The sequence below is a fragment of the Melospiza georgiana genome, chromosome Z, assembly GCF_028018845.1.
Source record: "Melospiza georgiana isolate bMelGeo1 chromosome Z, bMelGeo1.pri, whole genome shotgun sequence".
NCBI classification, from domain to species: Eukaryota; Metazoa; Chordata; class Aves; order Passeriformes; family Passerellidae; genus Melospiza; species Melospiza georgiana.
Genome location: NC_080465.1, coordinates 14,242,840 through 14,267,909, shown reverse-complemented (window position 1 = coordinate 14,267,909; position 25,070 = coordinate 14,242,840). Strand labels below are relative to the sequence as shown.

The 25,070-nt window shown below is 37.3% G+C and overlaps 2 protein-coding genes across 2 annotated transcripts in view; one reads left to right on the top strand and one right to left on the bottom strand.

Annotated features, from left to right (window-relative positions):
• Positions 1-383: 383 nt before the first annotated feature.
• On the top strand, positions 384-6,547 carry GNG10 (G protein subunit gamma 10). Its single transcript, XM_058043871.1, has 3 exons — positions 384-562; positions 3,814-3,945; positions 5,675-6,547. Exons 1-2 carry the CDS (start codon positions 482-484, stop codon positions 3,937-3,939), a joined length of 207 nt encoding a protein of 68 aa, XP_057899854.1. The 5' UTR covers positions 384-481; the 3' UTR covers positions 3,940-3,945; positions 5,675-6,547.
• Positions 6,548-9,820: 3,273 nt separating this feature from the next.
• Positions 9,821-25,070, bottom strand: part of SHOC1 (shortage in chiasmata 1) — a 43,570-nt gene continuing 28,320 nt past the window's right edge. The window contains exons 17-28 of the mRNA XM_058044146.1: positions 23,572-23,644; positions 22,079-22,148; positions 21,292-21,476; positions 20,680-20,785; positions 18,950-19,061; positions 17,891-18,012; positions 16,854-16,947; positions 15,669-15,800; positions 14,147-14,296; positions 12,957-13,125; positions 12,180-12,737; positions 9,821-9,956 (exon numbers count right to left, since the gene is read on the bottom strand). Of these exons, the coding sequence (XP_057900129.1) occupies positions 9,856-9,956; positions 12,180-12,737; positions 12,957-13,125; positions 14,147-14,296; positions 15,669-15,800; positions 16,854-16,947; positions 17,891-18,012; positions 18,950-19,061; positions 20,680-20,785; positions 21,292-21,476; positions 22,079-22,148; positions 23,572-23,644 (1,872 nt within the window). The 3' untranslated portion in view covers positions 9,821-9,855. The remainder of the gene's footprint in view (positions 9,957-12,179; positions 12,738-12,956; positions 13,126-14,146; positions 14,297-15,668; positions 15,801-16,853; positions 16,948-17,890; positions 18,013-18,949; positions 19,062-20,679; positions 20,786-21,291; positions 21,477-22,078; positions 22,149-23,571; positions 23,645-25,070) is intronic.

Here is a 25,070-nt window from a genome sequence, read left to right as displayed (position 1 = left end):
TCCTCTGCTTCTCCCTGTTTTTCCCCCACTTCTTTTCTGCCTTTCCCCTCCTTTTTTCCTTTTTCTCTCCTTTTCCCCGTTTCCCCTCTTTTTCGTCTTTTCTTTTTTTCCTCTTATTCTACCTCCCTGTTTTTCCTCCCACTTCCCCCTCTTTTTTTTCTTCTCCCCTCCTTCTCCCCGTCCCACTTTATTTTTTGTTTCCTTTTCTTCCCCTTCATTTTTTTCGGCCGTGCTGTAACCAGCAGGTTTCCGGCCCCCAAAGCAGCCCCAGCCCGCACCGAGGGCCGCCGCAAGGCGCTGCAGGCGGCAGCGAGCAGCGGGGTCCGGCCGAGAGCCGGGGCGGTCCGCGGGGGCTGCGGGCGGAGCGGCCCCGGCCCCGGCCCCTCCCCGGGGCGGAGGGAGCCGAGCCGAGCCGAGCCGAGCCCGCCGGAATCGCGCTGCGTGCCCGCTGCATCCCCTCCGTGTTCCCCGCGGCTCCGGTATGTCGTCGGGCGGCAGCCTGAGCACCATGCAGCGGCTGGTGGAGCAGCTGAAGCTGGAGGCGGCCGTGGAGCGGATCAAGGTGAGCCGGGGCCGGGCTGGGGCGCGGGGTGCCGCGACCCCCGCGGCGGGCCGGGAGAGCGGAGCCGCTCCTGCCTTTCCCTCCGCACTGGTGGGCGCCGCCCGCCCGGGCAAGGGACGGGGCGAGGGGGGCGAGGTGTGCGCGGCGGGCTGCGAGCCCCGGCCGCACGGCAGTGATGGAGCCAGTGCCGTTCCCTGGTGGAAGGAGCCGTGATAAATAATACAGCAGCTCCTCGTTAGTTCTGCACCAGCAAACAGATAACCGAGAGTAGTTCCTCGCAGCCCGACTCTCCCCTGCTTCGGATCTGCAGGGGGAGGCGGTGCGGGGTGGTACCCGCTGGCACACTGGGGAAAGGCAGGCGATTTGCTACGCATGCATGAATCTTCTCCTGCTTGCACATTTCCAGACAAAGGCAGCACGATGAGGCGGTCCTGTCGTCTGCCAGCTCCTCAGGTTTGGTGACCTGACCGAGACAGCTCTTGGTTTCCAGCAGATGTGGGGGGTTCATCACCACGCACAAAACCCAGCACAGTCTATGAAGTGATGGAGGTCAAATTAATTGATATCCTGCACTTTTCTCGTCTCTCTGCTTGCATTCGCCATTTTTCTCTGGCCAGTCACAAAAGACTAGCTTCCTCAGTCTGATGGCAGTGCCAACACATTGAGCTGCAGGAACTTAGCTAATTGATTTAAAAATAATTCATAATAGTTGTTCCTACTACTCCTGACCTGGGCTGGTGGAAATTTGAAAGTGCTTGTTGCGAGGTAAAACCACTCTGGCTTTTGGATATCATTCTAATCAATTTGGTTTTGTTACTACATTTTAGTAGCAAAACAGAATCAGCAGATGCTTGATTCACTAAAAAGTGCTGTGCTTATCACCACAGTAAGGTGTGGGAATATGTGAGAAACAACATGTTTCAGAGTAGAAATGTAGACTCTTGTGGAAAGAGGAGTATTGCCAAACACTGAAACGGTTTCCCACCAGTTATTGCTGGTGCCTGGATCTCTGTTCCTGCTCATTTTGAGTCATAAACTCAAAATACTCATATACTCCTCCCCACTATTTTTTTGTGGGTGGGAAGTGGCTATAAAATACATAGTTTGTAGTTTGCAGGTGTTACTTTGTGGCAATAACATATTCTGGAGCTGGACTTCTCAAGGCCGCCTATTTTTTTATGAGTTAGCTCTTGTAATCCGGGTAGGCTTGTCCTTGATGGACCTTAGACTCATCTTTCTTGCAGCACTGTGCACAGACCTCTTTCTATGTCTGCTGTTCTAGGAGCCTGTTCATGGCTTTGAAATGACACATGATGAAAATGTGTCATATAAATTGTATCATCTGAGTTTCTACATATACTGTACAAAAATAATGTGAAATATATTCAGCTGATAAAAACCACTTGGTACAGTTTTTGCAAGCACTGAAATGGGAGAAAACATTGTTTCAGTTACTTTGAATAGACAATGTGTTTCCAGACGGAAGCTGGTTATGAAAGGATTTTTAAAAATACATTCTATACTGCCAAGTTCCAATGGTGATTTTGTTTACCCTGCTGGCTAAAAAAGCAGACAGGAACAATATTTTCAGAAAGAGGAAACTGAGTAGGAAGAAGTACCCATACACATCTTGCAAGTGGAGGCTGCTGAAGGGAGTGTGTTTGTCATGTGATGAAATACTGCAGAAATTTTCTGTGTGAGCAGGAGAAAAAGAAGAATGTTATGGGGCATAGGTAGGACTAAGAGTAGGTTTGTACCTTTTGAGGATATACCAGGACATATGTAGCTCAGTCTGTGTTGAAGGGTTTGGCAGCAAAGTGCACGGAGATGCTGTAGGCACTGCTAACTCTCAAAGGAAAAGCTCCCCATGGTCCTGGCCTGGCCAGTGTTGGCTTTTGGGATCTCTGCCTGATGGCCCCGTGGGGCACAGTGGGGCACCACAAGGGGCAGGTGCTGTGGTTGAGGCAAGGGTGCTAATGCTGCAGGGGGTCCAAGGGGCTGGGCAGGGCAGGAGACCTCTGCAGCCTCCAGAAAGGGCTTTTCCTCAGGTAAGGAAGGAGTGACAAAGCCTGCTGACTTAGCAGAAATCCTTGCTGCAGACACTTCTCCCTGTACTCTGTTCAAGAGAACCTGGTAGGCTGAGGGGAAAAAAAAAAACTTCTGATAACTCCCTGAAGTGGCATCAGCTCCTGGCTAAATTCAGGCAGTTACTAGGATGAGCATCCTGGAGGAGAGCCTGGGGAAGAATTGGAAGACAGGAGTGAACAGGAGAGCAGCAAAATAGCAAACAAAAGTGTGTGCTCGGCCAGACTTCCCATGTGTTTCCAGATGCTGTTAGATGGGATGGCCAAGAACCAAAATTCCACTGGTGCTCTGGGGTGGTTCCTTTAGACAGGAGGCTGGAAATGTGGATGGTCCTTCAGGTTATTGCTTTGGCAACACTGAAGAGTGGTATAGGAAGAAAAGTCAGTATTTCAGGAGTCCTGTAACAAAGGCAGAGGCGAGATCAGAGGGGAACTTACAGTTCCATCAATATATTTAGTATTTCCTTTTATAAAATATTTATCAGACAGCATGGGTTTTGTACAGTTCTCTGCAGCTGTTCCTGATGTGTGTCTGAGAAACTGGAAATTCCTCAACATTTTCCTTCAAAAATGTAGGCACATGACTGACTTGCCATCCGCGAGGAGAGCAGGGGAGTTCACTGCTGAGGTCATTTTGCCTTTGGGATCTTGGGTTTGTTCTGCAGCTCTAGACTCTCCTTCTAGGGGGCCAGAGCGTGGATTTGAAGTTCTGACTTCACTGCTGGGGGAAGACAACAATTTGGACTTCAAAAGCTTTTCATCCTCATCTTTTTGCTTTCACTCCTTGTTATACTCTGTGTTGTTTAGAACTTTGGAATGAAAATACTTTTAATAAATTATCAGAGGATATGAGTTCAAATATAAACCTCCAAATACCACAGAAGATTGTAAAATTGTCAGGGCTCTGAGCATTTTAATGGGGAGAAATTGCATCACACTGGCACCTCAGTCCTCTACACTCTTCTGGCTTATCACTGGTGTAGCATTTCATGTGTGCTTCATGAGAGCTTTGTAAATTGTGCTTCTGTGCTGATTTACTTGATGTTCTAGAATCTGAGAGGTGACTTGGCTGCACTCCAGCTGTTTGACAATAGCTCTTCAAGAGGAAATGCTTAATAGATGCTTGTGAATGAATTAGTTTCCTCTCTGGATTTTTTTCCTTTTCAGGTCTCTCAGGCAGCTGCAGAACTCCAGCAGTATTGTATGCAAAATGCCTGCAAAGATGCCTTGCTTGTTGGGGTTCCTGCAGGGAGCAATCCCTTTCGTGAACCCCGATCCTGTGCTCTGCTCTGAAATCAGGTAATAAAGATGGTATGACAACCACTCTAATTTGAAACTCAAACCCTTGGAGAGACAAAGACACATGGTGATACTTCTTTAAGTATTGAGTTCTTGCTTGGGTGTTCATAATTTCTCTGCTGCCTCTGCAAATGGTTTTCTGGGTTTTTTAGGCGGTGCAGTGGAAGCATGTCTCTTTTCTACAGATCTTTCTAGAGGTGTTTTCTTTATGAGTTGTTTTTTTGTTGGGATAGTTGTGTTTCTGTGTTTGTGCAGCAATAAGGTAATTAGCAGCATCCAAAGTAATTAAAACTGTCTAAGACACACAGCTGTGTTTGACATAGGCGGACAGTAGACAGTCACTTACCCAGCTTGGAGAAGTAAGACAAAGCTGTGGCAATTTTATATGTTCTGATGACTAGCTCACAGCCTAAGTAAGAATTATGTTAAAATACATTTCGGTCTTTAATGTTGTCATATTGCAGTTCATTTCACTGTGTCTGTCCTTAGGCTTTTCCTGTTCTTACTGTTGGTACAGCACCAAAACCAGTGGCAGCAGAGAGGAGCTGAGGCAATCTGTAGTCACATCCTTTGTAACCTTTTTCAGCACAGATCTAAAGGATGAGCTGCTCCCTGAACTCGGCATTGCCTGTACCCCTGTAACACCTGCAGAGTGGGTGGGTGGCTGTCCAACATTTGCAAACCTTTGGGATCCAGTTTCATGATTCCCAGTCTGGCCTTCCCCATTTGTCACAAAGGTTATCAGTAATTGCAGCAGGAGAAATTAAGGCCATGCATGCTAGCAGCCTTGGGCAGAACCACACCATAACTTGAAAAATCTACTTCTTTTGCTTGACACACAAATGTGGAAGTAGGATATTCAGAAGGGGTTACTCCTCCTTTAAAGAAAGAATAAAAATAGTTCCTGCTAAAGAGCTGAAAAATCTACAGAGAGAGGAAGAAACACTGAAGTCTGTTCTTTTGATGAGAGTGCTATTAAAGAAAAAATGGATGTTTTCTCAAAGGGCAGAATTTAAGCTAAAACATAAAGTACTCATAAAATCTTCTCCTTGCTGCTGCCAACTGTTACTGAGCTTGGACTGGAGTTTTTGCCTCATCAATAGCAAGGCCTTCATTGTTGCTACATAGGTTTAACAAAACAGGATTGAACCTAAAGAAATGAAACAATTGAACATGAGATGCTCTTCTGGAAAAATTTAGAGAGGGTGAAGCAAAAGGAGATTTTCTTATTTTGGGTGCTACCCACATTAATTCTTCATGCAAATAAGATAAAATTCTTAATACCATTGCATGTGTTCTTTTGTTATTTAAGCAGCCTTTCTACCTTTTGGTTTTCTGGGGGTCTGTGTGTGTGTCTACATGTTCCGAGTTCATCACATCATACAGATGCATTACGAAATATTTTCTCAGAAGAACTTGATGATTAATTTATAATACTTTTAAAAATGCATTGCTCAGCCCGAGATGTCATTTGGTACTTTTTGCTGGTAGATCAAATATTTAGTTTATTATTCTCGTGTTATCTTAGGATCATAAGAAATTCAGAGCAAAGTAAAAAAGCCAGTTAAAAACTTTATGATATTGTGAAGATATCAACATTCAGCAAAGGAAAATCATTATTTGGTTTTTCTCAGTGCAAAGGAGCTTTTCTGTTACAATTTTTAAGAGAAATTACATCTATCAGCATAAGAAAATGGCATTTAATAAGCCTTGTTTTTTCTTCTTGTAGGGAAGGTCATTGGAGAATTGCCTTCAAGCATGACATGAATAACAACTGCCTTTCCTTCACAAGAAAAGTCTCTGTCTTTTATGTGGCTAAAACAACATCCTAGATATCTGTTTCTGTGTTCTTGTGAATCTGTATTCCACTATATTTTAGTAATGTTCTTGAAGTTTTTTAACTTCATAATCACCACCACTTTTACTACACTATGCTAACTATACAAATATTAATTAAGAAGTTTACATTTTAGAAATGAAAAACATGTGAATTTTCAAACAAATTACTTACTCTCATCTTGATAAACAATAACACCAGAATACTAGCAAAAACTACTCATGGGGATTTTTTTTCCAAAATAAAACAACCTAAAAGTGAATAATTAAAGTATAATGCTAAATGCTGTTGGAGCTGAAGTAACGTCCTCAGAGGACATTTTGCTTCCATTAGCAAGACCTGGAACCAACTTTAGGTTTTTTTCAAGTGCATCTCAATGCATAATGACACATTTTACTAACTGCTGAACACAATAAGTAACAGAGGCCTGATTCCTAAATCATGTTTCTTGCAATACTTCTTATCTGTAAGCCTTCTTCTACTTTGTAACAGTACTGCTGCAGTGGAATTTTGTTGACGTATTTAAAATTACCAAACAGACACTAAGAATCTCTGAACACCCAAAGATAACTGCATGCATTGTTGTCATGGTTTGCAATACACAGAATTTACTAAAATGTACTTGGTCATTTGCCTTCACTTTTTTGATAGAGCACTTTTACAAGAACAACTTTTAAATAGGTTTTTAATTTTGTGTACTTCCTATTGTTTGTATTAATATTTTAGAAGTTTGGAAATAAAATTCCTATCCCTCTTGGCTTTGAACTCATTGTGTAATTGTAACAAAGAGCAGCTACTGTAAAGAAAAGGATACGTGGATTTTGCAGTGGGAGTGAAGGCCTCAAGCTCTTTGCTTTTTTGGGAAGAGATGGTTGCTGTTGGATTTTTAGAAACTGTATCTTATTAGCAGAAAAATCCCATTCATATCTGTTTACCATAGTTGTAAATACTAACAATGTTATAAGGCTCACATGTTTTGAAGCTGTAAGGAAGAACTCTGCAATCCAAGTACTTAATGCTCATGAATGTTAACTGAAATGGGGCAACAGTGACCTCCAGGCGGTTTGTCAAATATTTTCCTGTTGCTGTCCTGCAGAAAGACATCAGCATGAGAGCTGTAATACTGCCAGTATGTGTTGTGCCTTTAAAAACAGAGAACATCCTTCAGAGCTTCTCTTCACTCTGACTTCCTTTCACTGCAGGCTATTTAAGTATGGCAGTTTTTCTGTTAGTACTGGACACAGGTAGAGAAGTCTAGAGAAAACCAAGATACTGTTGCACAGAGGCCATCAGAGGCTTGGTTTGAGACCAAAATATCAAAGATACTGATGAGTCAAAAGCCTTTAGACAGCCAGTATTTGGCTGCTGCCTGCTTCCTCCTAGGCAAGCCCTTCATATTTCTTTTCCCTCTTGCAATAAAACCTCCCCTCATCTCCACACCTGTTTCTCTCCCCAGAATCTCTGCTGCATATGCTTTCAGGCTTGGCAATGCCACTTGGAGCTTGGGTTTTGAAGTGGCTGCTGAGCTGGCACAAGGAGTGGCCAAATCACAGTGTGCAGCAGAGAGCCACCACTGCAGACAGCCAGTCAACCATGGCTGTCTCTTGGCTGCCCTGCCCAACTCCACCTGGTCTCTTGCAGCTGGAGCAACTGCCGGCAGGCAGCTGTGTGCAGCATCTTAGCTTCCTTCACCAAAGACTATGCAAGAAGGATATCTGCTGTGCAGATACCATCTGATGGCAGCAGGTCTTACAGGACACCCAGGGTTAAGAAGATTGAGTGAATGTCCACATTTGTATGCTCAGTGCCTCACGGGAGCCAGAAAAGCCCCACTTTTCTCACTGTCATCTCTCCCAGCTGATCAGCTCTTCTCCATCTACAGCTGCCTCCTGCCTGGTCACTAAAATGTTTATAAACTTGTTCCAGGAATGGAGTGTCCCTACCTGTAAGACTGGAGATTGGATTTTTGTACTGTGCCTTTTTGTCTAAGAATTAGCTGCTTCCTAATTCACAGTAATAGGTAATTTAGCAGGGTGGGGGTGGGGTAGAGGGGAGGAGGGAGTGGGGAAGTGCATCATTGTAGTTCAGCAGTAATTCTATTCCACAGCAAACAGACAAAAAGAGAGGGAAGAATGTCATAATTTATAAAACTGTCAATGTGTCCATGTTTTTGAGAGACTTGAGATTTTTCATAAACAAAACCAGTAAAAACCAATAGTCATTGCAAGCCCTTTCCCTTATTTTCAGTACATTACCAGTAATTTAACTGTACGCTGACATTTTTTCTACCTAATGGAAACTTAACACAGACAGCATTTGAATTTTTTAATTTAATATACACAATATATCTTTGTTTTCAAAGTTATCTACAGATGATCTATGCTATGCTTTCACAACTGTTCATGTGGAAGTTCTGGTGTCAGCCTTTGCCTTTGGAAGAGGAGAACATAAATACACAGCTTGGCACTGGCAGATATAATTTTCTCAAACTGTGGTCATCTGTGACTGAGGCTTTGTAGAGCTATACTTCAAAAAAAACCAGATTCCTATTTTTTTGGGAGGTACTTCTGAACAACATAAAATGATGCAAAAGAAGGAAAATGGTTAGGTCAGGTTACCACAAAAATGGACCATGGATAGTAAGCAAATTGCAACTTATATTTCTCTTATATAGTCTTTCTCTTATTCTTGGAAACAGTGGCTTGTTGCAATTTTACTAGAAATCTTTTTATGTTACCACCTGTGAAAGGTATTTTCTCAAATCCTGCAAACTATGAATGTAAAAATAATTCAGGAATATTACTGTGAACTAACATTGAAGTTAGTGCAGACATAGCTTATAAGAATTCAGTCAAAAAGCAGCACTCTGTTTTCTCCAAGAGACCAAATCTTTCTTCCCTAAGTGCTGGCTTCATTTACTGAAATAGTGAATATGTGCTTAATGAAGGCTTTATGTCAAGTAAGTATTGAAGTGCAAACATAAACCTTAAACTTGGTTGGTTTTCTTTTATTACCTTACCCCCTCACCCCCCCCCCCCCCCCCCCATTTCTGTTACTGTATCAAACTTAAGAAGATTGGTGAGTTTGAAACCTGAATCATCTCAGCTGAACACCACTGAACAGAGAAAAAACATTCTGGAGCTGGCTGGCATGCTGGTGCAAACCATTTATGCATTCCTGTGGCAGACTGGAGTTACTGTCTACCATTGCTCCCACACATATTTCCAGTTTTGTTGCCAGATCTTCTGATGGAAAGTGGGTACTATTCTATCATGTTCTTTAGATTACAACTGAGATAGATTTTTTTTTTTGAAAATTCAATCTTTCACTCCTTGTAGTTGTACCCTATATCTGGATCTGCCTCCCAGATACCTTTCATGCCCCCACTTGCCAATGCCCTGCAGAAGGCTGGAAAGCATGGATGCCAACCAATGGCCTCCAGCAGGTAATGCAAAGGGTGAGGGTCACAGCTTAGTCCCCTGAATTAAATCTATGAGAATGCTAAATTTCAAGACAGTCTTATTAGCATGTTGTCCATAAAACAAAGAGCTTTTTCCTAGACTGATTATGATTAAAAGGAGATCAGGAACTTATTGTTCCTGAAGGACCTGTCAGAAGAACAGAAGTGGAACAGAGCCCAAGGGACAGCTGCAAAAAGTCACAGCTGTAATTGCAAGAAATCTCTAAGACTCTGAGGAGCCTTGAGATGCCTTGAGATTCTGGCAGATCTAGCCCATCTTTACACTGGAAAAGCAGCAGACTCAGGCAGCAAACACAGGTACCTCACCCAGAGTGACCCTCGTGTTTCTGTTTCTTTTTCCTTTTTTTTTTTTTTTAATATAAAGAGTGATAAAGTAGCTGTATATCACCCATGACAACAGAGAAGCCATAATTATCCAGCTTCAAGAAACTAGTTTGTTTAGCAACATTTTAAAAACATACAGAAAAATCGTGAGCTAGTAAGTATTTCCAAATCCTAATTTCTTTCTAAAAACTAATAACAATAATTCATTTATTTCCCTTTAAAGAACGGAAAAAGAAAGAAGTATGTAATATGCAAATCTTCATTTTGTTCAAAAGAATTTAAGACGTGTTTGTCCATCTCTTCTTCCAGGGACTCTTTCATATGTCAATCTCCTTTTTTTGAACTCCTGCAGTTCTGGAAATCCTGAATCTGTAAAAGAAGTGGAAAAAAGAAAAACCATGATAGTACAGCATATATGCAGACTTAACTGTGTGCTTCTCAGAAGCAGGAGCAGACTTTGGCTTTAACTAGTGTACTCCCTAAGAAAAGTATCAGCTGTCATAAAATAAAATGTGTACAGATTAATATTTGCTACTTCTTACTTCTACTGGCCTGTTTTATGCATATCGTCCTGCAATAGGAATATGGGACCTCATACAAAAATAAATAAATCAACCTATACTTAACCACAATTCAAAAATATTTGTTTATTTCTATTTCATTAATCCTACACCTAAATTATTCTACAATTATTGAAATTTAGTTCTTTTTAACCAGACAGTCATGTTTCTAAGTTGTTTTAAAAAGCTGTTTACATTCTTAAGATTCAAGTGCTTTTACAATAATGCATTTGAGAAATTGCTTATTCAAAACAAGTTACTCTAAGGAAGTGAGGAAATTATATTTAGCCTTTATAAAAGGTATAGTCAGAAAATGCTAAAACCGACCTAAGGATTTGATCTGTTCCAGTGGAAATACTGGCTTGGCATGGCGTCATGAACTATCTGTGGTTTAATGAGAGTTTTATCTGACATCAGAAGAAATCCTTGGGGTTTGTTCCCAGTATATCTTTCTAACTTGACTCTCTACATATTTTCCCCTGGTTAGTGAATTATAAAGTAGAACAAGCCTGTTCTTCCAAAATCTAAACCAAAAATCACTTTTCCTTGTTTTGGTTTGATTCACATTCAAGCATACTTTTGTCCTACTAGGCAAGAATAATAGAGAAAGCTTATCATTTGGAGATGACAGTATTTTCAGAACACTGTAAAATTGGTACCAGGAGAATCTGCCCTGATTTCTACTGAAATATATTGTAGAATTTTATGCTCTCAGTGCCAGTTACAGGTTACTGGAACATTTGTTTTCTACTCAGCAATACTGCAGGTCAGAATTTTAATTGCAGAGAAGCAAAAGGTCTGTTCAGAGTTTCTGTATGAACATTTAAATTTACACAGGCTGAAAATTAAGAGAAGTTTACTATGTCCAATTAACTTTTTCTCTCTTTATCTCCATAATTAGCCTAAGCAGTCAGTGAGAGAGTGATTTAAATTAATTACTTAGGTTTTCACGAATGAGTGTGATCTGATTAGTGAAAGCATTTTAATGCTGTGCTGACCTTGTACCACCAAGATATTTAATGACAGCTGCTAACAGACAAATCATAAATTAAGTAATCTGTAGTAGGTGTTAGGCACTTTTTAAAACAAACTTAATCTTGGATGTTTTTTTTTAAATGTGGCGTCTTACTAGCAGGGAAATAGAAGAATTAAAAAAAAATACTACAATAAATGATCCAGCAATATGTTGTCTGACAAGGACTGTCTTAGTTGCAAGACTCCATGGATACATATTATGGTTTATTAAAAAATGTTTCAAGCTTACTATATTTGATGGAGTAAACCAGGGATAAGAAAAGTACAAAAAAAGAGAAGTCTAATATTTTGTATAAGGACTGAACATACTTTCAGGGTAAACAAAGTTTTGAAGTACACATCATACCATCTTTTTGAAAATATAAGCTCTGGAATGATTTCAAGTGGATAGTTTAACCCTGGAGATACTAGCTAAAAATATTCCAAGAATAAGGAAGTTTATGAAACAAACTTAAAAGATTTTCAGAGTGCCATTTTTACTCCATTAGTGCCAACAGCAAAATATAGCCATTACTAGAATCTGAATTTCACTCTCAGGATTTGCTGAATCTCCTTTTGGTCCTATGGAGAAAATATAATTTTTTGTCTAAATCTATGTTTACAAAATAATATTTCCCGTAACATTAAAATTAATTCTGGCATGTTCATTATCTATATTTTAGGCACTGTCAGAAAGAGAAAAGAAGCTGAATCTTATACTATTGAAGAGCTACGCTTTTCAATATTTACCAGGGAAAAATAATGGCAGTAACACTATTCTAGTTCATTTGGTTTGGCTTTTTTTTTTAATACCCCAAGACATCTTTATGCTCAAAACAAAACATGTATCACAGAAGAGATATATATGCGAGTACATATTAGCAAAGGGAACATGCAACATTGTTGGGCTGAATTTGATTAAAGAACTATTTAAATAAAAGATAAAGTACAGTCTTACAACTTTGCAGTTGAGTAACAAAAAGAATTTCAGCAAAATCTTCAACTTACTTCAACCTACCTGTTTTAACTTTTTCCTTTGTCCATAAGAATGGAGGCCTTTTTTTCCTCTTTCCTTGAGGTGTTTCACCTATTTGGCTAAAATTCAGATTTTGAAGCTCATCCGTATCATCAAAGAAATCAGATAGAAAACCATCGTCAGCAAATGAATTATGTGGGCCTGTGGATGAAGAATCATTCCACAGGGACTGGTCGATCTGAATTTCTGGGCTTTTAAATGTTGAGTTTCTAAATTCATCTAGAAAACTCTTAGAGCTCTCCTGAGGTGCACAGTCACTGAAAGCTGCAAAGAAATCCTGCTTTTCAGAGTCTTTGGAAGAATGATCAGAGCTATTATGCATTCTGAAAGGCTGTCTTTGAACATGGAGAGAATTTTTAACTTCTGGATGAGCAAAATCTTTATTGTCCTTTGATACAGCAAAGAAATCCAGCTTTCTCCTTGTAATTACATCTGACGAGCATGCTTTCTTTTGCATACAACTTGGAAGATCAGACTTTAAAAAACCCTTATGATGATTCAGTGGAGGATTTAGGGCTTCAGCATTCATATGAGATGGTCCTGGTAGAGAACAATTTGAACCATTTTATATGGAGAATGAAAGATTAGCTTATTTTCTACATTTTACAGAAAACCAAGATGTAATTGAGAATTGTGATTGCTGTCTGTCTCATCAGAATAACTGACCTTACCATGATTAGAAAATAAAGATTCTAATACATTCAAATTTTTCACTTGGTTTCAAAGGAGACACATTTTACTAGTAATTCAAGATATTACCTGGGCTGTTTTGTGCCTTATCAAGCAGCTCTAAAATCTGACAATTTTGTTTATTATCAAGATACAATGTGTTGACTTTATTCTGGTTTCCTGGGTGTGATGCACCTTTCACTGTTTTTTCTAGAGCAGCAGCATTTAGGCTGTATGAAGATGTCATGTCACTGAAATGCTGAAATGATGAAGAAAGTATTTGTTAGGAATGTTGATGATACATCACTACTTGGTCTACATTTCCAAGTACAAAAAGTTAAATCAGTTGTTAAGATTCTGAGATGTATAAATTTTTGTTTACTGGAACCAAAAAAAAGACTTACCAAAGCAGGAGAGGCATGTACAGTACACAATGTACCTGTCTTACATCTATAAACAGATTAAGTAATAGTCTCTGTCTCAAAACATAGGAGAAGCAGTATCTTAATAATACAATTTATTCTCCTTCATTACTCCAAGACTGTAGGAAGCAGTCTGCAATTGGCACCTATCATGCATCACAGAGGAATTTAACTGAGCTTTTTCTGCCAATAAAGATAGCTTTACACATTTACAGTTAAAACAATAGTATGCAAAATTTCACATCCAGGGCTCAAATACCTGTTCACTTGCTCCTTCACCTTAATGGAATGCTTTACCTTAAATGAATGGTGTCCTCAGCCATTTTCTTGAATGATAAAATATGTGTATTTTTCATTGAATTAGATGACTATATTCAGGATACAATTTTCCCAGACTTGACCCAAAAGTAGGAACAGTACGAGCACACAATTCTTCATCTCTACAGCTGTGTCACTTAGTGCTATGAGGAAGGGAGGCAGGCAGGAAGGAAGGAAGGAAGGAAGGAAGGAGGGACGGAAGCCCTGGAAATACTTAATTTTTACATTAGAAATACACAATACTCAATATTGTGAAGCTTGAGGAGGAAGTTGATCTAATGAGTATTTTTCCAGTTAAGGAAATGCTCTCATTATTTTCCCACAAACAAAATGGTGACTTGACAAAATCTGCTGAGAATCAGCAGACTCAACATTTGGGATATGAATGATATGCTAAAACCTGTAATTAATTTTTAAATGACACCAGCAAATGCACATTTAGCATAAGATAAAAAAAAAACAAACAAACAAACAACAAAACAACCACATATTTCAACAGAGCAAAAAAATGATATAGTACATAAAATAGTTTTCACCAACCTTTAAAACTTTTTTTGGAGCCTGTGGCAGTAGTTCCTGGAGTTGATCAAAGCTTGCAAGAAATAATCTGTTCAGTGATGATCCTTTCTTTAACATAAACTGGGCAACCAAAGGATTGATACATGGAAAAGTAAGCAGGCATTTCTCTGGCTGGAAATGGAAATTATTTTGTTAGACTGAGATCTGACAAATTTTTTATCCTTTTTTTTCCTGTTCTCCAAAGTCACATCTTATTGAATAAGTCCTAGAGTATATAATAGAAAGACAGCTTTCAAACAGTGCACTTTTATAGTCCAATAAAAACTAATGTTTTTTTAGTATCATTTCTGAAAAAGAATAAGTTCTGCACAACTATTTGACAAAAAGCAAGTCTAAAGATGTTTACTTTCTAAACCTTAAAACCAGTGAATAACTTAAACTTGATTTTAAAATGCATGGCCAGATTTACTAATGCTCCATTTTAAAATGAATTACCTAGATCAACATAAACCAACAAAACTGGTTCTGTTTTACAAAAGTTGTATTTGCTAATGTCAATGAAACAGGTGGCAAAAGCAGGAGTTGTCAAGGGGAGGATGAATGTCACAAACAGGGCAGCATGTTGAGAGTAGCTTGTTTTCAGTGTCAGCTTCCTGTTCCTGACTTTCATAAAACACTGCCAAGATCAAATATGTTTAACAGACACAATACATTGACTCCTCTACATTCTTTACCAGTATCCTTAATCTCTAAATTGGAAAATTTACAATCAAATACCCCCCTCTTGAAAGGCCATGCTAATACTTGATTTATGCCTCTGAATTTTGCAAAGCCGAAAACAATCACAGCTTTACAAGAGTTCAAAGCTGTCACATAAAATGAACAAATCTATACATTTAATTTGAGAAACTTACTAGACAAGTTAAAGGATATAATATATTTGATGGGGATTGATGGGCCTGTTCCAGCATTTACTGGAATATGAGTTAAACAAGTAACTGCAGTAGTTAAACAAGATTTTTCCATCTGTTACTGAAGCAAGTCAGCAAGCAATGCCACTGACTTAAGTAATGGATCAGCACTGCTGAATTTGGCTTCCTGCCCAAGTGAGCCACTGTATGTTTTTCTTTTACAATTTGGGTAGTTTTTAAACCTACTGCCTAGAACTATAGAACTGTACAAATTGGCAAGTAGATGTGGTGGATAAACCTCCCTACAGGTTAATTGTGAAGGCACAGGGAAAGTCCAAGTTGCATCTAATTGTACTGACAAAGATGATGAAAATATTACACACACACGTACATATATACATATATATATATATGTATGTATACATGTCTTTGCATACATACTAGAAATATGCTTGTATATATATCTGCATATATATATATCTATATCTGCATATATATATATATATATACACACAAATATAATAATGCTTATTTAATAATATATTTTAAGAGAACTACAATAAGAAACCCTAAATCTTTATGAATCTTAGAAACAGGAAGAAAACTGTCAATTCATAGGAAGATAAGCAAACCTCAGATGGTAAGACAGAAAGCCAGGATTTGTCCAGCCACTCATGAGGGCTGATATTAGATGCTATCAAAATGTTGTCAGCAATCTGACGAATTACCAGTGCTGTCTCTTCAATCCCTGGCGTAAGAACTACCTAAAAGTGATACATAATACTCTTGGTTAAATCTTACTCTAAGGAGTGTATTAATTTGCTCCAGACATTGACATGTCAACTAAAGGTCACCCTGAACACAAGAGTCAGTACTGCTGAGTAATTAAACCTGATCAAATCTGATCCATGCTTATCATGCAGAAAAACTCCAACCTTTGACCGGGCTGCAAATCACACTCCTTATTTATGAAGATCCTATGTAGGTGAAAATAACTTATTTATCCTAAAGGTCTTTAATATGTGATCAAGTTTCTGCTCATAACATGACCTCCTAATAAAACAGGCAATTGTGAGATGCCTTCTACAGTTTAAGATGATGTGTAACACTTTGAAGCTATAATTTCCATAAAAGCTGCACTGGTGAGTACATGAAATGAAAAAGCTTTGTCCTCTATTCATCCTCATAACTTTCATTTAATCTGGTAAATTTTATACAAAGTTTAATATGCAAATAAAATTGACTTCATAAAGATCTGCACTCAATATTGGCTGCAAATAAATGGAAAAAAGTGCCTAAAAAGATATCACTTCGTTCAAAAATATAAGTTACCCACAATTTGGTAAGCTGAATGAAACTTATGCCCCATTTTTTAAATGCTGATTATTCTGGATACTAAAACAGATTTTCTAGATTTCCTGATTTTTAAAGAAAGAAGTTAACCTATCTTGTCACATTAAAAAAGCACACTAGCTGACAGCAAATAATTTATTTTTTTCTTCTGTTACATCAGCAACAAAATATTGATCTGAATCTTCAAATTAAGACATAAACAAAATTAATGTATATTTTAATAATTTATTAAAGGTGTGATTCCATTTTATGACTCCTAGTTAAGAAAATATTTCATCTGCTATTTGATTCTGATTCAACTTGCATTGCAGTCAACACAGCCTTTTCACTGACTTTAGCAGCACTGAATTAAGACCTTCTCCTATTTAAGTAATTCTGAGCTATTTTCTGTTTTTGATGTAGAAGGCATACTTTTAGCTTTTTAGAAATAGCCTATCATGAAGATTAATAAAGAAAAAAGTTACCTTCACTTCAAAGTCTTCTGACTTCTGTGTAAGTTCAATTAGAGTGGCATAAATTAAGACAAGGTTAAGCAGAGTATTTCCCTTGAGACTGTACCTGTAAAACAGTTTCACTGGATCATTAATATTTAATATGCACGTGTAATAATCTCAAACCATTTGTTCCATGTCTTCATAAATATCTGTTTCATTTTCTGGAATTCAGAATACTCATACAGTTGGAGCATTAATATCTGTGGAAAGAAAACTAGAATATATTTTACGGACTGACTGCTGAAGGACTGTAAGGAAAGAAAACAGTAGTCTACAGAAGAGCAAGTCTGGTCTGAAGCAAAAGGTATGGATCAAGATCAGTCACTGGAGAGAGTGGAGGAAAAACAGAGAAGAAATTACCACTTGCTTACAGAAAAAAATCTCAAGAGGTAATAAATTAATGTTTATGAACTATGTCCATAGAAGTTGTGCTTCCACTGCACAAGGAGAACAACTGATGCGCTGGAAGAACACTTAAAGAATATTTCAAGTTGCAAATAATATACAATGCAAATTATATACAATGGTATTAACACAGTAATTCATAACCATGCATTTGTATGGGTTCATTTACTTCAAACAGATGTAAGAATAATTCCAGTATTTCATATCTTTGGAGTTGTGAAATTTCCGGACCTGTTGATTTCAAATATACCTCATGTTAATATTGGCTGCCTCAAACTCTCTTATTTTATAACGACCATTTCTTTATCATTGGTGTAAGATTGAAAATAGTCTCACAAATAGAAAACTTTTCTGAGCTTTTGGTGGTCTCCAGTGATCACTATTACTTTTACAATTCCACTAAGTTTTTCAGTAGGAGCCTGACAACATTTTAACTAAGTGAAAAATCCAAAGCACACTAGAAATATGAGCTTACAATATTTGTATTGTTCTAAGAGAAATGTATTCCTACAGAGAAGTTCAAAGATAAATGAGAATCAACTTGTTTTAATAAGCAGTTTTCTTTAGTGACAAGTTAGTTACAAAAGAATTTAGTAACTTACTCTAAACTCAGTCTTTCTTTGGAATAGAAAATAATCCAACAGCACATATATTGGAGTGATAATGCCATCAGCCTTGATATTACAGTGTCACAGGAGTCCTCATAATTTAGTTCTTCGACACTCTACCATGGAATTTAAATAAAGAGTAAAAACTAAATAAATACATTACCATGGCTGCCCCAAGCTTTTAATGAGAATCAATATAATATACAGAAACTAGATCAAACATAAATACAGCTAAATAATGTAAGCATTAAGGACACATATGAGAGTTGGGAGAACTAGTTTGTATTCCCAACTTTTATTTTCTTTGAACTTCAAAAGGCTGATTCAAGCTTTATGCCTTTTCTTCCTTCCTTCCTCTAAAAAGAAACAGTGATAATACCTTTTTAGGCTGTTCTCAATATTTTTGTGAACTTTATTAATGCAAAATATTGTTATAAACTTCTGAAGTACTTACTTGGCCTATACAAGTCATATCATAGCTACACAAACTATATAAAGTACATCACTAATTGCAGCAGCTAGTAAGAATGTCTTTGCTGTACTTGTAATACTAATTGATTATTTTATTATGTATCTATCTTTCAGAAGCAGTTCTTCTACCTGTAATCTGTCTTGTTGCATACCAGAATATAAGTATGCTATAGCTTAAACTATTATTTTTTATTAAAACTAGTACAAATTATTCTATAGATTAATTCAGATAACCATCTGAAATTGAAGGAATTAATATGCACACTAGTAAGAGAATAGAACCACAAACACATTTAATTGGTAGCTACAAAATTTTACATAACCCTCTTTTGAAGTATGCATTCTTTAACTACATTTTGTAAAATCAAATCACAGGTCAAATGTTACTTCAGTGAAGCAACTGAGAACATTTCAAACTAGTCAAACTGGCACAGACTTTTAGGGTTAATGATTTGTGATGTGAAACAATGCATGAATTAAATAAGATTATGGGGAAGAAAAGATGTGTCAGAAGTCTGAAGATATGGCCTAGAAGTGACTGAACACATAACAGAATTTGGACACCGTAGTTTAATTTTGTACCTGCAGAAAGATAGCAGTGCATTCATCTACTGTCAGCACAACATATCGATCTGCACTTCCAAAGAGCCTTAAGGAGTAACTGCTGCTTCTTTCAACAAAGGTAATGCTGTACCTGAAAAAGTAAAATTATTTAATTAAAACTCAGACAAGTAAAATAATACTATTTTTCTTAAAGGAAATGGATAACAGACACCCCTTAATACAGTTTTTTAATTATATAGTCTTGATCTTTCTCAAATGCTCAGTTCACTTTAAGATATGTTCACATTTGAATAAAACGTATCAATGTAGCAGTAATTAAATTATATTGCTAACTGCATTGAGTATGACCTTGACATCCAGGCTTTGAGTTTACAAAAAATATAGGGGTAACAGAAACTAAGATAGATACTTAGAAACTTTTTCTGACTTTACATACTGCATTTCTTTTCCTCCTTTCATGATTGTGCAGCATAAAGCAGCACAATCATGAAAGGAGGAAAACTGCCTGATTGCCATTGGTATGATCCTAAAACTTCTGAGCGACTTAAAACTGCCAGCAGTAAAGGTTCCTGTTGTGTTTTACTAGGAAACGCAAGAAACCTAAACCTGAATCTGCCAGTGCGTCCTCTAGAAACTTGTATGGACAGTGTATTCAGATATTTTAAAAAAGTAAACTCTTCCCTTTTCTGAAATTGTACAGCTCTTTGCTCACCTATTTAACTCCCTCACCAGTGCTAAAAGAAGCTAGTGAAAAAGTAATAAAACATTGTTCCCTATGGCCAGGCTGAACAGAGAACTTGAACAAGTCAGAGTAAAAGCATATCAGATTATGTGTTCGAATTTTAAATGTCAGACATATATTTTTTCTCCCTACTGAATTGTAATTAGAAACAGACCAAAAATGGCTCCACAGCTGACTCAAGGATATACCCAGGATTAACACTGGCATGTTTGTGCCACAATATGATGAAATCAACTATCTGTATCTCTGTTACTATATTTGAGTTGCTCTACGCCCTATTTCTTTGTTTCAGTGTTTCTTTGTTTCTTTCAGTCTTTCTTTTCTTTTTTTTTACTTTCCCCTCATGAGATATAAGGTAGCTTTACCAAGCATTTATTACTGTGAGAGCAAAATTCAAGTAAATTTTGTCAAAGAAATAGTAAAGAAGCACAATGATTTACAACCCTAGCAGTATTCATACAGGTTACAGAGTACTAAAAATTAAGCGAATAGTGGACTTGAATTTTATGAATAAATTAGCTTTTGTTTTAAACTTAGCCTCTCCTAAACACTGTGATGCACCAGAAAATAAGATGTTTTACTATTGTTCAGTTTGAGTATTTAGCATAGCTTCAGTGGATAAAAACAACAACAACAAAAAGCAATTTTATGAAGAATTAAATACAAAATCTTCCAAGGACCAAGAAGCACTAAAGAAAAGTTTGTGAACATCATGATTTTCAGAGAAAAATAGACAATTAAAAAAGTTGTTCTGATTTAAAAATACCAGCTACAATTTAAAAATTTGTACAATTCCATTCTGGTTGGCATGTGTGTGAATCTCTAGTACTAAGTTATCAACTTCAACAGAAAAAACTATATTCTTGTCTCTTAAAGAGCTAATATTGTAATTGCGAAAATGTATGTGATAGCCAAGTAGACGACTAATACATGATAGAGTAGAACAAAATACGTGTGCTGAAAATCTGAAGATAAATAGCCCACAGAAGCCCTTCTTTTCACTCACTTGGATTCAAAAAGCTGAAGAATATCTGGCATATTGAGAAGACCTTCGGTTGTCAGAAATACATATGGAATCTGTACTTCCAGAAGAAAGGAACCACCATGATTCCCTGAAACATTTTGTATAAGTAAGATAATAGTTTAATAAGCAAAAAACTATAGATACATCAAATGGACATTCAAAAATGCATCTTTTAATAATCTCCAATAAAATACTTCCACTCCATCCTTCCCCCCCCCCCCCGCCTCCAAAATGAAACTCCCTTGGATCTTTTTGAAATTATGCTGAAATTCAGATTCTTTTTAGATCTGCAGAATTCCCTTAGAATGAGGCAGGGTGGATACAGTTTGCAGAACTGTAAACAACTTATGAACTTGGCACAAGTCTCTTATAAACCCACATGTACTCCTACATCCTGGCCAAAACTAGGCTGACACTCAAATAAAATCACCTTCTTGCTGCATAGATAACCTAGCTCTGTTTGTTGAGCTTTAGCCCTCAACGTTTTACTCATTCTCTTCCACAGGCATGAGAATGTAGCATTTTATGGAACAGAAAATGTTTTCTTTTCATATGTCAGTCTAACTGTTTATTACAATTCTGGAGAACACTTACCCATTTGTCTTGTTTCAGGGAAGATGGTTTTAAAAGTCATGTAAGTAACATTCAGATTTTTGCACAGATTTTTCCAGCCAGAATTTTCAGAATAATCATACTCCATTACTAGTGAGAAGTGTGTCCAAGGGAAGTCAGCTCCAATTTGCTGATTATGTACAATAATGCAGGAATATCTACTAAGACTTAAAAAACCCCCCAAAAAATATGAATAAAAATAAATGTAGGTAGAAATACCCTCAACAAAATAAACAAGAACAAAATAAACTCAGTTTTACTTTGACAATTCCGACTGCTAAAGTCTATTTACAAAAATATATTTACCATTCCTGGCTAAGGTTCCAACTCCTTTAAAAGTTAATTTAAAAATCAAAAGCTGTACTCTTCCTCCAACAATTATCTGCCTAAAATATTATATATTTCAGAATGTCATAATTTGTAATTTCTTCTGTTATGCCTTTTCACCATCTTTTTCTATAACAAGCAAACATCATGTTTCTCTACACATTTCTTTTTTTCTAAACAGGCAAAACAACATATAAAGAATATGCAATTGTTTGTTCCTAAAGTTCCTCTAGGCCTCACTAAGCATTTTTCTAGAGTGGACAAAATTCTCAACTCTAAAAATGAAGCTATAGGTGAAAACTACAGCTATCAAACTAATACTACCATGAAAACTTTACTCCAGACTGGAAAGACTCATGAAAAGGAACTAAAGTAACTGAAGTTTCACTGACCTTAGTCTAGACTAAATAATTTTTTTTCATGAATATAGAATTTAACTTACTTGCTTATGATCTCTTTGCAACTTAAAGGGCTTCCTTTTTTCTCAGAATTCAAATCCACAGCTTTCAAACCTGTTTAAAAAATAAAATTAAACAGATGATGAAATAAATAAGCCTCTGTGACTATGAATCAACACACAACAGTAAGTAGCAAATGTGGAAAACCACAGGTTATTAAAATTTTAAGTCTTACATAGTCTATCTTGCTTAAGTCCTCTACAATTTCTGCATTGTATTGTTGAATGTAATGATTTAGAAACTTCCTTCTCAGAAACCAAGGAAAAAGTAATGCAAACAAGTTTAATGTCTCAGAAACTCACAACCCTATTACCTTAAAATGAAAAATTAAAGGGTAATACAAAAGGAAGCACATTTGCCCCTTTATAAATTAAATTTCTTTACACTTTTTGTACATTTGAAATTTTAACTGGAAGATGTATCTAAGAAGTAATGTTGGTTCTACACAAGTGCCTTTTTTCAAAAGCGTAGTTGGATTGACCAGTGTTTGCAAACAAGTCTTAAGATCTTAAAACAAATAAAGCTCTTTTCATTAAATATTATTATTAGTAAAAGCGTTGCGAACATGCCTCCTCCCTTTCAAAACATTCTAAAAGACAGACTTTCTTCTTTCAAGAGCACAGGAAATCTATTTTTAAAGGCAAAAGAACAGCACAATACACAACACTTGATAAGGTTCAAGCAAATAGGATTTATGAAAATGGATTTTAAAAAATCAATTTAAAAGGACTCAGTGACTTGTCCTAAACATAACTATAGGCTCAAATTATAATTTTCCTAAAATGTGTTTGTTTTACCATCTGAATTTGCAGTGTTGAACAAGATGTACTTGTGAAATCACTCACAGGTAAAAAGTTGAAATTATGAAAATGTTGCTTGTATCAGTAGGGAGGTGGGATATTGGAAACAGTATATTTTTACTTTGAGCTTTATAGATTGATACAGCTTATGCTGACATATTTAACATATTAGCAAACAAGATCAGCAACATATAGTTAAAGGAAATTTGATTTATACCTGAATACTCATTCAAGGCTTTATGCTGGGGAGCTTAGTTAAGACTTCTAAAATCTAACTGCTCTGAACATGCTTGCAAGGAAGAAAGCTTGTGACTAATGATTAGCTAAAAAAAATGAGACAATGTGATCAAGATAACAGATACAAATATAATTAGACAATGGGCTGTCCACAGCTCCTTCATGTTCTGTTAAAAAAAAAATCTTTGACTTGGCAGATAAATTATCACTTTCTTGAAATAGAAGGCATTAGACCAGAACTCTTAAATGGGAGAAAACAAAATTAAAAGATAAAAGGCTGATAGAAGAGTTATGAAATACTAAACACTGAGAAAAATATGTAGAAAGGGTCCTGATGAGAAGGGAGAAACACCTGCACCAAGCCTCTACACAGGAATGCAGCAATCTACAGAAAAACAGCCACTTTTTATTTCAAAAATACACATAAAATAATAATTCACCTTCTATCCTAGATAATGGGCGAATGAAAGCATCTTTTTCTCTTTCAGAGTCCATCCTTGTAATGATTAGTATCTGTATGAAGACAATTAAAAGAAACTCAAGTAAGGTAAGTTTTTTTTCTTTCAGCCTGCATACATCTTTCCTTCTCCTCTGCACAGAAAACACAAGATTAAATAAACAGATGGCAAACCCAGAAACTGTGGAGTTTTCCACAATAACAATCAAAGAATATTTCAAATTGGAAGGGACCCATAAGGATAGAGTCCAAAACCCTGCTTCTCACAGGACTACCTAAAACCAAACCATATGACTATATCCAAGAGCTTCTTGAACTTAGATAGGCTTAGTGCTTTAACCACTTATACAGAAGTCTGTTCCAGGGAAGACCACACTCTAAGTGAGGAATATTTTGCCTAATGTGCCTGAATTTCTTGTGACACTACTTCATTCCAGTTGCTTGTGTTCTATTACTGGTCACCCGAGAGAGGAGATATGCACCTTCCCCTCTGCTGTTTTGTTTGAGAAGGAGTAGGCTGTGATGGGGTCACCACACAAGGAAAAACAAAAGTCGCCTCAGCTGCCCCTCCTCTTGCCCTTGAGGCCTTCTACCATCTTGGTTCCTTTCCTCTGGACAGACAAAACAGACAAGTTTGATATCCTCCTTATATTGTGGCACCCAGAACTGCCCCCAGCCCTCGAGGTGAGGCTGCCCCTGTGCAGAGCAGGGCAGGACAATCCCCTCTGTTTCTGGGCTGTGATGCTGTGCCTGATGCACCCCAGGACATGGGGGCCCTCCTGGCTGCCAGGGCACTGCTGACTCAACTTGCCATTGACCCAGACTTCTAGTCTCTTCCCACTGTGCTCCAGTCTCTTTCCCAATTTGTATGTATAACATGATTGCCTGTTGCAGACATCTTTTCCTTAAAATCCTTTCATTAGGATTTTTCCTGCTGAAGCTGAGAAGTTTCAGCAACGAAGTGTAAACAGTGGTTATCTGCTGCTGTGGAATGCAACAGGTGGATCCGTGATTGGATGTTTGGATTTACTCACTGCTCACGGCAGAGCTGTTCTCGCTTCCTGCCGGGACACAGAACTTTGTTATTCATTCTTTTCTATTCTTAGCTTAGCTAGCTTCTGAGAACTTTCCTCCTATACCTTTTAGTATAGTTATAATGTAATATCTATCATAAAATAATAAATCAAGCCTTCTGATCATAGAGTCAACATTCTCGTCTCTCTCTCATCCTGAAAACCCCTGTGACCACGGTCACAATTGCCCCATCCCAGGTGGAAAATTTGGCACTTAGTCTCCATATATTTCATAGATCTGGTGAGTACTCAGCTGTCTAGTTTAACTTTTCTGTAAGGCCTTTCTACCCTCAAGAGAATCCATTTAGTCCATTTCCTCCTAATTTAGTATCATCAGTAAAATCACTTAATGTACTTTTAATTCCTGTGTCCAGACAACTTATAAAAACATTTAAGAACACTGTCTCTA